Source organism: Capricornis sumatraensis, chromosome 15 (assembly GCF_032405125.1).
Source record: "Capricornis sumatraensis isolate serow.1 chromosome 15, serow.2, whole genome shotgun sequence".
NCBI lineage: Eukaryota > Metazoa > Chordata > Mammalia > Artiodactyla > Bovidae > Capricornis > Capricornis sumatraensis.
The window spans coordinates 78,038,987-78,051,055 of record NC_091083.1 but is presented as its reverse complement, the minus strand read 5'-3'; the positions used below and the strand labels follow the sequence as shown (position 1 = coordinate 78,051,055).

At 44.7% G+C, this 12,069-nt stretch overlaps 1 protein-coding gene across 3 annotated transcripts in view; it reads left to right on the top strand.

Moving 5' to 3' along the window:
• NCOA5 (nuclear receptor coactivator 5) overlaps positions 1-11,671 on the top strand; it is a 30,389-nt gene extending 18,718 nt beyond the window's left edge. Inside the window, exons 1-7 of one of the 3 annotated variants that reach the window (XM_068987150.1) lie at positions 1,032-1,230; positions 1,371-1,399; positions 4,363-4,499; positions 5,526-5,652; positions 7,466-7,665; positions 9,026-9,369; positions 9,813-9,979. In XM_068987150.1, coding sequence (XP_068843251.1) covers positions 1,081-1,230; positions 1,371-1,399; positions 4,363-4,499; positions 5,526-5,652; positions 7,466-7,665; positions 9,026-9,369; positions 9,813-9,860 — 1,035 coding nt within the window. In that variant the 5' untranslated portion in view covers positions 1,032-1,080 and the 3' untranslated portion in view covers positions 9,861-9,979. Of the gene's footprint in view, positions 1-1,031; positions 1,400-4,362; positions 4,500-5,525; positions 5,653-7,465; positions 7,666-9,025; positions 9,370-9,812 lie in introns of those variants that run through there. The other 2 variants (XM_068987148.1, XM_068987149.1) reach the window with 2 other exon arrangements.
• The last annotated feature ends 398 nt before the right edge of the window (positions 11,672-12,069 follow it).

Sequence of the window (12,069 nt, the reverse complement as noted above, 5' to 3'; positions counted from 1 at the left end):
TTTTGTATCTTAAAAATTCTTGGTGGTGCCAGCATAGAATAAAGGTTTGGATTGAACTGAAAAGTCCAATGGGAATGAACAAGAAAAGCAAAGAGTATTCAAGTAACTTGATAGGGAAGAAAAATCAAAGTTAACTCTCAAGAACTTAAACCTTAGTAATTGGGAAGATGATTTTTAGTAAAAGTGAAAAGGTCTGACTGCACCTGAGTGGGTTGAATAAGAAGTTTAATTTTAAACATGTTGAGAATGATAGTTCGTAGTGGGGTAGTCTCATGAATAATATTGAATCAGATCAGGCTGAACACTTGTGACTTCAAACTTTTATTTTTAAACAAAGAACACCTTGACCAGGAGGAGCCAGGTTCTACATAAACTTTAGACTAAGAGAGACCACTACTCATATGTTAAGAAGATAGAGTGTTCCTGTACTTGACTGTGTGTCTCGTATTGTACTTCTCTTTCTTTTTTCCCCTTTATTTGATTGATCCTGCTCGATGTTTTTTTAAGTAACATTTTCTGTGCTTTTAAGGATAACTCCTTGAATCACCATTACTTTGTATGAGATTGTGCCAACCTTGTACAAGATTGTGTCATTTGCTCATTTTTTCTTCATGAGTCTTGCCCCTTATTATGACACACACACACACACCCCACCTCCCACAACTGTTCTCCCCTTTTAAAATCTCTTTCAAACAAGTTTGGTGGGAGGAAATGAATGAGGGAAGATCCTTTCACTTTGAAAACCTGTTGAGATGGAGATGATAATTTAACATGTATACAGAATATTGAATTACCCCCCAAAGTCTGATAAACACTATGACCCCAGTCAAAACCCCTGGCTCTGGATCATACATTCTTCCTTGACTATCCTAATCTTTGGAGATTGTAAAACCTGCTAGTCTTTATTTGCTGACCAGATGGGTAACTGTCCTTAAAATTTTCATCTTATTTCTCACTGACTGCTGTGTTTTAGAGAAAAATGCTTGGAGGGTGGGGGCTTTCTCCAGTAAAGAGCTCAAGGGTAGACTCCTTCAGTTCCTTTGTCTTAGCATCTTCTTGCCCCCTCCCACAGAGATCCATATGGCTTTGGAGATAGTCGAGATACAAGACGTGATCGATCGCCCATTCGAGGAAGTCCAAGAAGAGAGCCCAGGGATGGCAGAAATGGCCGGGATGCTCGAGATGGCAGAGACATGCGAGACCCCCGAGATTTGCGGGACCACAGAGATAGCAGAGACATTCGGGATCACCGAGACAGCAGAAGTATGCGTGATGCTCGGGACATGAGGGATCTTAGAGACTTTCGTGACCTAAGAGAGACTAGGAATTTTCGTGATCACCGAGATCCCATGTACGACAGATACAGAGAGATGAGAGACTCCCGAGATCCCATGTACAGGTAACCTCTACAGTCGTTCTGCTTGCTGGTCTTTTTTTGTTTGTTTGTTTTTGGTAGCAGTCTTTTTTGTTTGTTCTGCTGAACTAATTGAGAACTCTGTACAGCAGTGCCTTTCCCAGGCCTATGTTTCCGGTGTCTATCACCATGAGAGATGTGCTGCTTAATAAATATTTGCTGAATGTGTGATTGAAGACGGATTTTGCTTAATGAATGAATCTGGGTCTCTTCTTGCAGGCTGTGAAAGGCACCGTTGTGCAAATGGAAAAAAAGATGGGAGTGCAAATTGTTTTGGCCATGCGGGACCACAGGGTAGATGTACAAATGGCCAATAAATACGTGAGAAGATACTTGACATCCTTAGTTAGAAGAGAAATGCAAATCAAAACCACAATGAGATAGCACTTCATACCTACTAGGATGGCTTTAATAGTTGTTTTTTTTTTTAATGTTGAAGTGTAGAGGAACTAGAACCCTCATACATCGCTGGTAGGAATGCAAAGTAATATGACTGCTGTGAAGAAGACAGAAGCAGAAGATATTAAGAAGAGGTGGCAAGAATACACAGAAGAACTATACAAAAAAGATGTTCACGACCCAGATAATCATGATGATGTGGAGGTGATGGAATTTGTATGAGATTGTGCCATACACAAAGCTAGTGGAGGTGATGGAATTCCTGTTGAGCTGTTTGAAATCCTGAAAGATGATGCTGTGAAAGTGCTGCACTCAATATGCCAGCAAATTTGGAAAACTCAGCAGTGGCCACAGGACAGGAAAAGGTCACATTTCATTCCAATCCCAAAGAAAGGCAATGCCAAAGAATGTTCAGACTACCGCACAATTGCACTCATCTCACACGCTAGTAAAGTAATGCTCAAAATTCTCCAAGCCAGGCTTCAGCAATACGTGAACTGTGAACTCTCTAATGTTCAAGCTGGTTTTAGAAAAGGCAGAGGAACCAGAGATCAAATTGCCAACATCTGCTGGATCATGGAAAAAGCAAGAGAGTTCCAGAAAAACATCTCTTTCTGCTGTATTGACTATGTCAAAGCCTTTGACTGTGTGGATCACAATCAACTGTGGAAAATTCTGAAAGAGATGGGAATACCAGACCACCTGACCTGCCCCTTGAGAAACCTGTATGCAGGTCAGGAAGCAACAGTTAGAACTGGACATGGAACAACAGACTGGTTCCAAATAGGAAAAGGAGTACGTCAAGGCTGTATATTGTCACCCTGCTTATTTAACTTCTATGCAGAGTACATCATGAGAAACGCTGGACTGGTAGAAACGCAAGCTGGAATCAAGATTGCTGGGAGAAATACCGATAACCTCAGATATGCAGATGACACCACCCTTATGGCAGAAAGTGAAGAGGAGCTAAAAAGCCTCTTGATGAAAGTGAAAGAGGAGAGCGAAAAAGTTGGCTTAAAGCTCAACATTCAGAAAACGAAGATCGTGGCATCTGGTCCCATCACTTCATGGGAAATAGATGGGGAAACAGTGGAAACAGTGGCAGACTTTATTTTCTTGGGCTCCAAAATCACTGCAGATGGTGACTGCAGCCATGAAATTAAAAGACGCTTACTCCTTGGAAGAAAAGTTATGACCAACCTAGATAGTATATTGAAAGCAGAGACATTACTTTGCCAACCAAGGTCCGTCTATAGTCAAGGCTATGGTTTTTCCAGTGGTCATGTATGGATGTGAGAGTTGGACTGTGAAGAAGGCTGAGCGCCAAAGAATTGATGCTTTTGAGCTGTGGTGTTGGAGAAGACTCTTGAGAGTCCCTTGGACTGCAGGGAGATCCACCCAGTCCATTCTGAAGGAGATCAGCCCTGGGATTTCTTTGGAAGGAATGATGCTGAAGCTGAAACTCCAGTACTTAGGCCACCTCATGCGAAGAGTTGACTCATTGGAAAAGACTCTGATGCTGGTAGGGATTGGGGGCAGGAGGAGAAGGGGACGACCGAGGATGAGATGGCTGGATGGCATCACTGACTCGATGGATGTGAGTCTCAGTGAACTCTGGGAGATGGTGATGGACAGGGAGGCCTGGGGTGCTGCGATTCATGGGGTCGCAAAGAGTCGGACACGACTGAGCGACTGAACTGAACTGATGACTGCTGTGAAAAAGTTTGGCGGTCCCTCAGAAAGTTAAATGTAGTAGAATTAATGATCCACCAGCTCCATTCTTGAATATATATCCAAAAGAATTAAAAAGAAGAACTTACATAGATGGGTGTGACTGTACATAGCAACACTATTCATAGTAGCCAAAAGGTAGACACCACTCAAATGTAGACAACCATCAATAGATGGATTAAAGAGTATGATATATCCATTCAGTATATTATTCAGCCATAAAAAGAAAGGTCATTTTTATACTTGCTAAGCCTTGATAGACCTTAAGAAATATGCTACATGAAATAAATATTAAGCTACGTTGTCACAAAAGACAAATACATGTTTTCACTTACATGAAATATTTAGAAAAGGCAAATTCATAGAAAGATTAGAAGTTACAGAGATCGGGGGTGAGTTTCTGTTCAGACTGTTAAGGATGGTGAAAATTATTTTATATGTGTGTATTTTTTTATTCTATTTTTTAACCACAATTTTGAAAAAGCACAAGGAAGGAGGCTTGGGGTAGGGCCTAGAATGGTTCCTCAAATATCAATAATTACTACCAGTTATTTTGTGTGTACTTTGGGCCAGGGAGCTTCCATTATGCTGAGAGTGTTCTGTACATCCTCCCGGTCCTTTTGGAAGGTAGGTTAACTCAGTCCCAGCCACAGAGCTGATAAGCAGTGAGTCCCAGATACTAATTTTGTTTGCCTAATCCCAAAGTTCTGTGCCTTACTATGTCTTCCTCACAGATGGCTGGGTCTTGAAGAGTTCTCTGTATTTGATTTTTGCAGGAGAAAACCTTTAACTTTGTGCACGTTTCTTTACCTTTTCAGGAGAGAAGGCTCTTATGACCGATACCTGCGAATGGATGACTACTGCAGGAGGAAAGATGACACTTACTTTGACCGTTACAGAGATAGCTTTGATGGACGAGGCCCACCAGGCCCAGAAAGTCAGTCTCGTGCAAAAGGTAAAGTAGAAAAAACAGTTTATTCTTATCACAAATAGAACACTTTATAAAAGAAAGAGAAAACTAATAACCAGCTGGAAAGGAGCTAATGACTTGGCTAAGCAGTTCACAAAAAGAAGAAATATAAATGGCCTGTTCATTTGTAGAGAGCATTCAGCTTGAAAACCATTTTTTAAATGCAGTGTAGTACTGTCACCTGGTTTAGTCACCCAACAAGAAGAAATAAATATGAAATACTATCAGTAAGAAAAGAAATGAACTAAAGATTGGAGCTGAAGAGGTTAAATGTTTGTTTCTTGCTCATTGACCAAATAAATATAACTATCTTTATTACCTATGTAGTATGTGGGGAAAGTTGTTTTATTTATAATTTTTACCTAAGAGCATCTATTTTTTAGATAAAGACATGTTTTTTAAAGCCTTGATTTTCTCAATATATTTAATACATCTTTAAGATTTTTTAATTGTTTTATTCCTGGTCAAATTAATAACCTCATTTGTAGTTTGCTACAGAACTTTACTGCCTGGTTTTGTTTAGGATTTTTTTGTTGATTTTTTTTTAACTGCCTGATTTTTTTTTTTTTTTTTTTTAGCAAATTACAATTACCTGTCAATAAGAGTCTTAAATGGTTGTCCCAAAAATGAAAATTAGGATAATAATGATATACTATCTTTTGCCTATCAATTGGCAGGAGGTTTTTTTTTTTTTTTATGACAAAACTCAGTGTTGATTAAGATACGGAGAAATAGCACTAGGTGATCCACCCCAAAGAAAGAATGAATTAGTAACAGCCTTTCCTAAAGGACATTCTGGTAGCATGTATCAGATTAAAGCAACCATGCCTTGTAATCCCTTCATTCCATTTTAATGAATTTATAATAGTAAAAAAATAATTTTTTTTCAGAAGTAGTCTAGAGGATTACAACCTTTGCCTACAAGTAGTTCAAGATTGAAAATAAGGCCTGTGACTTATTTTTATGGAAAGGCACCGTCCATGTTTCAGTTTTCCCTGTGTCATCCTGCAGAGCGTCTGAAACGTGAGGAGCGTCGTAGAGAAGAGCTCTATCGTCAGTATTTTGAGGAAATCCAGAGACGCTTTGATGCTGAGAGGCCTGTTGATTGTTCTGTGATTGTGGTCAACAAGCAGACTAAGTAAGAACCCTTTGGATTTTTCCCGAGTGAGGAGAAGAAGCAGAAGAGAAATTAGAAATTTAGTCTTCTTGGCAGCTGTACACACTGCCAGGCTTTGTACGTTGACATTGCTGTACTGTGTTAACCAGAGTTCTTGCAGTTGTAGATGACAGAAAACCCACCGCAAACTGGCTTGGGCCCAAAGGGAAGTTTTTCGTTTGCTTGACTGGGACATTCAGGCATGGCTGCATTCAGGGTTAGCCTCTCATAAAGATTTGGTCTTTTGTGTTGTCTTCACTCTCAGATAAGCTTTCTACTTGAAAAGACAGGACAGCGCTAGCTCTTGACGTGTATCTCCTTAGCTTAGCAAACCCGTGGAAAGAGCTGCTTTTTCCTGTTGCTTCCACCTGAAGGCCTAGAATTGTTTCCCATCCCTGGACTGTCCCTTTGGCCAGCAGTGCTGGGATGCCCTGATTGGCCAGGGCTAGGTCATGTGCCCACGCATAGTGCTGAAAGTGGCACTAACCCTGTGGAGCCGGGGCAGACTGAGTGGGAAAGGGGTGCCTTCCCAAAGGAAAATCCGAGGGAGTAGATGTTGGTCAGGTGAAGCAGTAGATGCCCCCTTTGTGCGAGGACCCCAAGCCCGTAATACGTGGGAAGGCAGGCATGTCTGCATTCGCCAGCCGAGAGACTGGCTTCGTTTGGGAAGTGCCATGGCCTTGCAGAGCTGTTAGGTGGCCGTGCCAGCCAAGGCAGAGCTCATGGCACTGTTGTTCCTACCTCTGTTTCACATTCTTTCCTTGGAGAAGCAGCTCAGAGGTGCAGAAGGGAGTGTAGCAGCTTGCAAGTTTGGCAGCAGCTATATTCCCTTTCCCCAAGTGGCTAGTAAAGAACTTCATGTATTTTCTAGCAGTTTGGGGTTAAAGAGCTAATTTTCAAGGCAGAAGCTAGGGAAGTAGGTGTTAAGACACCAAACAGCAGGCAGAGTTCACAGGCTCTGGGCTGCCTTGTTTAGAAATAGATGCTGCTTTAACTTGCAGATAATTTTTTTGCCTTTTTATTTTTAAATGCATGATAATATCTGTCATTTTCTGAGCACCTACTCTGTACTACTCCATGCTAAGCACTTTAAATTATTTTTCTAATCTTCATAGTAATCATGTTTCACATGTATTCATTCATCAAATTTTTTCTGTGTGTGGCAGGTGCTAGGTCCTGAAGCTGTAATGCTCATGAGCAAAACACACATGGCCCCTTCCTCTTGTGGAGCTTATACCCTAGTTGGACAGATGACAAATATAAATGTATTGGTGATGAGTCTTATGAGAAGAAATATATCAAGGATCTGATTTAGATTGGAGAGAAAGTTAAGGAAATGACATATAAGCTGAGCCGTATTATTCCTGTCTGATTGGTAAAGAAACTGAGATTTGTAAGAGGTAAAGGGATTTGCTTAAAGCTTCAACTTCGCAAGTAAATGTTAGGGCTATGATCCAAACCTATCTCTAGCATTTAAAACCCATGCTTTTTTCACTGTGTTGTACAGCCTCTGCCAAGACAGAAATGTGTTACAAATCTTAGGCAACAGGATGGTGTTTAGGAATGACCATCAGACTAGAGAATCAAGAGAAGGGCCTGGGATACTAAGTCCTGTTCCATTGGGAACTTCTCCGCCAATATAAAGAGAAGGAATTGGTCTAGATTTTTGGAGCCTGAAGAGGGTGCTAGGGAGACACTGGTAGAGCTAGGATTTGAAGTCTTCTGGCTGAGGTGCCGCTGTACAGATTGGGAGTCGATCAGGGAGTGCTCAGCTGGATCCTGTTTGTTTCTACAGAGATTATGCTGAATCTGTGGGGCGGAAGGTCCGAGACCTAGGCATGGTAGTAGATCTAATCTTCCTCAACACGGAAGTCTCACTGTCACAAGCCTTGGAGGATGTCAGCAGGGGAGGGTCTCCCTTCGCCATTGTCATCACCCAGCAACACCAGATCCACCGCTCCTGCACAGTCAACATCATGTTCGGAACCCCTCAAGGTATGGAGGCCCCAGTGGGTTACAGTTCCAGAAACTTCCAGATGCTAGTCCATTAATTTTTTTATGGCTTACTCAGAAGCAGCAGGTTTTAGGTAAAGGTATTTCAGCTCAGATGTGGTAGAGCCCTTTTGTAAGTGCATGACAGAAGCTTGCACAGTCATTTATTTGTTTGATCTTCTTTCATTGCATACAGTTCTGGGCCTGCTGTGTATGACGTTATATTCAGCCCTTAGGTATGTGCAGTGATGTGTTAGTAAATGTTTAACAGCCAGTTCTGGGGTGGGGATGGCGTGGTTTATAGAATTTCCTGACTTCCGTGGTGTAAATACTCCCACCGTGTTCTATTTCAAGCCACCAACATGAAGTCACTTCAGGGCAATTTGGGAAGAGAGGCGCACAGTCTGCTCGCACCAGTGAGAGCCAGCCCAGCCCTGGCACACACTGCGCTGAGGGTGGTGGAGCCCCTGCTTCACCAGACTTTGGAACGAGGGGCACAGCGTGTGGCAGGCAGTTAGGAGACTTTTTGTTAGTGTGCTGGAGAAGTCAGTGGAGGGACTTTGAGAAGAGGGAGGCGGCCTTGACCTCCTGGAGGCCCAGGGTCGGTTCCCTGAAGTCCTTGCCTGAAGTAACTTTTAGTCCTTTGCTCCCAGATCGTTGAGACTCAGTCAACTGATGCCTTGCTGATTGCTCTCACAGCACAGACTTTTCCCTTCTCCCAGTACCCTGGGCCCTCTATTTGCCTGACCAGTTTTACCCATAAGCATAGAGTGTAGAAGCCTCTCCAGCAGGTCATTCGCCTCTCTGAGGAACCGTCCTCAAGATGTGTGAAGACATTTATATCAAGTGCCAAGAAGTCTTCTCATCACCTTATAAATCTTGTTGCCCAAGGGGGAGGGGAGAAGGTTATTGAGGGTCATAATTTGATCTTAATCCATAACCGTTGAACCTTTTTGATACATTAAAAAACAGCTCTGTCCTGAGGAACGTGGTGGAAAGCCAGGCTTTCCAGAAGGGTTGTGTGGACCCCCATGGCCTGCCTCCTGTGGTCATTCTCCACGTGGTCTTTTTGAATCTGTGAGATGTCATGTTTCTCTGGTTTTCACTACATGTCTGTGATCTAAGAATTCCCCTTAGAACTAGCTTTCTACAAGGATGTCTGCTTCCCACTGAAGAAACCCATCCTTTGTCTTCCAAGCTGCATCCCCTCCTGCCCCACCTCTCCCCATCCCCATTCCAAGGCTTTTTGTCAGTGAAATGGTTTTCTTGCTTGTTTGAGGTCAGGAAAGGCTTGGTAGAGTTCAGCAGGTGGGCACTCAAATCTGTCATGGGAGAAAATAGCTCATATCATTCCCTCCTACAGAGCATCGCAACATGCCCCAGGCAGATGCCATGGTGCTGGTGGCCAGAAATTACGAGCGCTATAAGAATGAGTGCCGGGAGAAGGAGCGCGAGGAGATTGCCAGACAGGCGGCCAAGATGGCTGATGAAGCCATCCTCCAGGAAAGAGAGCGAGGAGGCCCCGAGGAGGGAATGCGCGGGGGGCACCCCCCAGCCATCCAGAGCCTCCTCAACCTGCTGGCCGACAACAGGTACCTTACTGCTGAAGAAACTGACAAGATCATCAACTACCTGCGAGAGAGGAAGGAGCGGCTTATGAGGAGCAGCACCGACTCTCTGCCTGGTGAGCTACGTGGCAGGGCCGAGGTGAAGTTCTGACTCTGCATTTCTCTAATCCCCAGGCTCTGTTGGGAGGGTGGCAGGCCCAGGGCTCTTTGGGGTGGGTAAGGGAAATGAGCATATCCCATGGGTTTTCCCGCATGGGCCATCTGTGCTGGTGTAATAATGGTAACTTAAGATTTGGGTACTGAATTCTGATCCCTGTAGTTAATGTGGTGGTGGGTGGGCTAGTATGGCTGACTTCCTGGGAACCAAGATGGATGCCCTTTTTTTTTAAAGTAGTTCTCTGGGGGAACTAAGCTGTTTACTGAAAACAGCACATACTATGAAATGGCCCCTTTGGGAAATTGATGTTATAGTCTGTGTACTGTGTGATTGATGTAATCAGTGATTGTTGTTCTTCCCTGGGCTGCTAAGCCTGCCCATGGAGGGTATTTTTCAACCAGATACCTCTTATTTCTGTCTTCTAGGCCCGATTTCCCGTCAACCACTTGGGGCGACCTCGGGTGCCTCACTGAAGACACAGCCAAGCTCTCAACCGCTCCAGAGTGGCCAAGTGCTCCCGTCTGCTACACCCACTCCAGCTGCACCCCCCACCTCCCAGCAAGAGCTTCAGGCCAAAATCCTCAGCCTCTTCAATAGTGGCACGGTTGCGGCCAATAGCAGCTCTGCATCCCCCTCAGTTGCTGCCGGAAACACCCAGAACCAGAATTTTTCCACAGCAGCGAACAGCCAGCCTCAGCAAAGATCACAGGCCTCTGGCAATCAGCCTCCAGGCATTTTGGGACAGGCAGGATCTGCTCGGAACATGGGCCCCAGGCCTGGGGCTCCTTCCCAAGGGCTCTTTGGCCAGCCTTCCACCCTCCTGGCACCTGCCAGCAACTTGGCTAGCCAGAGGCCCGTGTCTTCCACAAGTATCAACTTTGACAATCCAAGTGTACAGAAAGCTCTGGACACCCTGATCCAGAGTGGCCCTGCTCTCTCCCACCTGGTTAGCCAGACCACAGCACAGGTGGGGCAGCCCCAGGCCCCCATGGGATCGTACCAGAGGCATTACTGAGGCTAAATCTCAACTTCCCCCAGGTCCCTCTTCCCCTGGCCTCCTACCTGTTGCGTTCTAAGTAGTTACTTGGAGGATGTTCTCTGCGCGTGTCCAGGTCCACATCGAATGGCGTAAGTTTCTACCACCTGCTCTCTTCTGCCCAAGGCTGTTGTTACTTATTCCTTCCAGAGTCAGAGTTTGTACTGCCTTGGAGGTGTATTTTTTGTTGTTGGGGTTATTTTTATTTTTTTTATTTTTTATTATTTTTTGATAGAAAATAAATATCTCTGGGGTCATGGGCAGTATAGGTGTCTGGGCTCCGTTTGTATTTCATTTGTCTCTGTCAGCTCGATGTGGGGGCGGGGAAGGAAAAAGCAGCCAAGTCCCAACTGGCTGCGTTTGGGGTAGTCCTTTCATGGCGAGAGCCACTGCCTTTGTTCATGTTGAACCTCCCCAAGGCTTTCTGGCCTCACACAGGCCCACCAGAGCACAAGCTCCTGCTTGCGTCCCTGTGCAGGGTTGTAGAGCCGCAAGCTGGGCTTGGTAGGCATGGTGCCAGTGCGCCCTGTCCCACGAGTGTGGGGGCTGCCTGCAGGGTGGTAAGCAGGCTGCTCGGGAGTTGTTGAAGAGGGGCCATGGCAGCCACTTTTCTGCCTGACCCAGAGTAGTTCTTGGTTTTTCTCTTTTTTTTTTTTTTCCTTTGTGGCTTTCATTGCAATGGAAGATTTTCCATGGACTGAGCGGCACCGGTCACCAGCAGTTTAACCCAAACTGTGAATCTGGGCCCCAACCACTCTGAACCCTTTAACATTTGTCAGCCTCTTCCTCACCAGTGGTAGTTTCATGGAGTTGGCTCTGAGAAGACCACCCTAGACTCTGGTGGTGAACACCCATTTTTTTCAGTGATTGCTCTGAGCTTTTGGCCCAGAAATCAGGCTCTTGTTCTGTTTTCCGAGCAGCAGGAGGTAGGGACCATTTTGATGTCAGACTTTTGGTAGCTGGACATGTTCTTGGTGCAGGCGGAGAGTGAGGTTACTAGAGGGAGGACCTCTGCCTGCTGCTCTAAGTGGAGCCAAAGGAAGCTGCCTTCTCCCTAGGGATGGTGCTCCTTAGCGCCTTGTGGATCAGTCTCAAGGGACCCCTTGGGGAGACACGGGAGAGCAGTGACTTCAGCTGAGTCCTTGCCAGTAGCTGAGTAAACATTGGTTTCCAAAACTCAAGGTCCCCAGATGGCAGTGTTTTGTTCTGACCTGTTTGTGTTATATATAGTGTTTTTTTTTTTTTTTCCCTCTTTGGAACTCCTGTGTTGTCAATAAGATGAAATGATTACTTTTTAATTAAAATGTAAAAGTGAAAGCCCTCTTGTCTTTTTTTGGGTGTGAGTGTCGGTAGGGCCTCTTTGTGGGCACTCCTTCCCAAGCGCATAGGTGAGGGTCCCTGACCATGCTGACTGGCTTCAATCTGTTGTGAGGTCTGTCCCGTTTGTCCTCAGCCTGCAGTCGGGCCTCAACACCTCTTTGAACCCTAGCTTCTCTCATACAGCTCACCTATTTAGAAGCTTTAACAACAGTTTGGAGTAAAAGCCTGCTGGGTAATTGTAATGGTGTGTAAACATTCTTGTTTGTGGCAGACTTTCAGTGTGTCAGAGGCTTGTCCGCTTATTCTAATGAAAACAGAATGGCGAG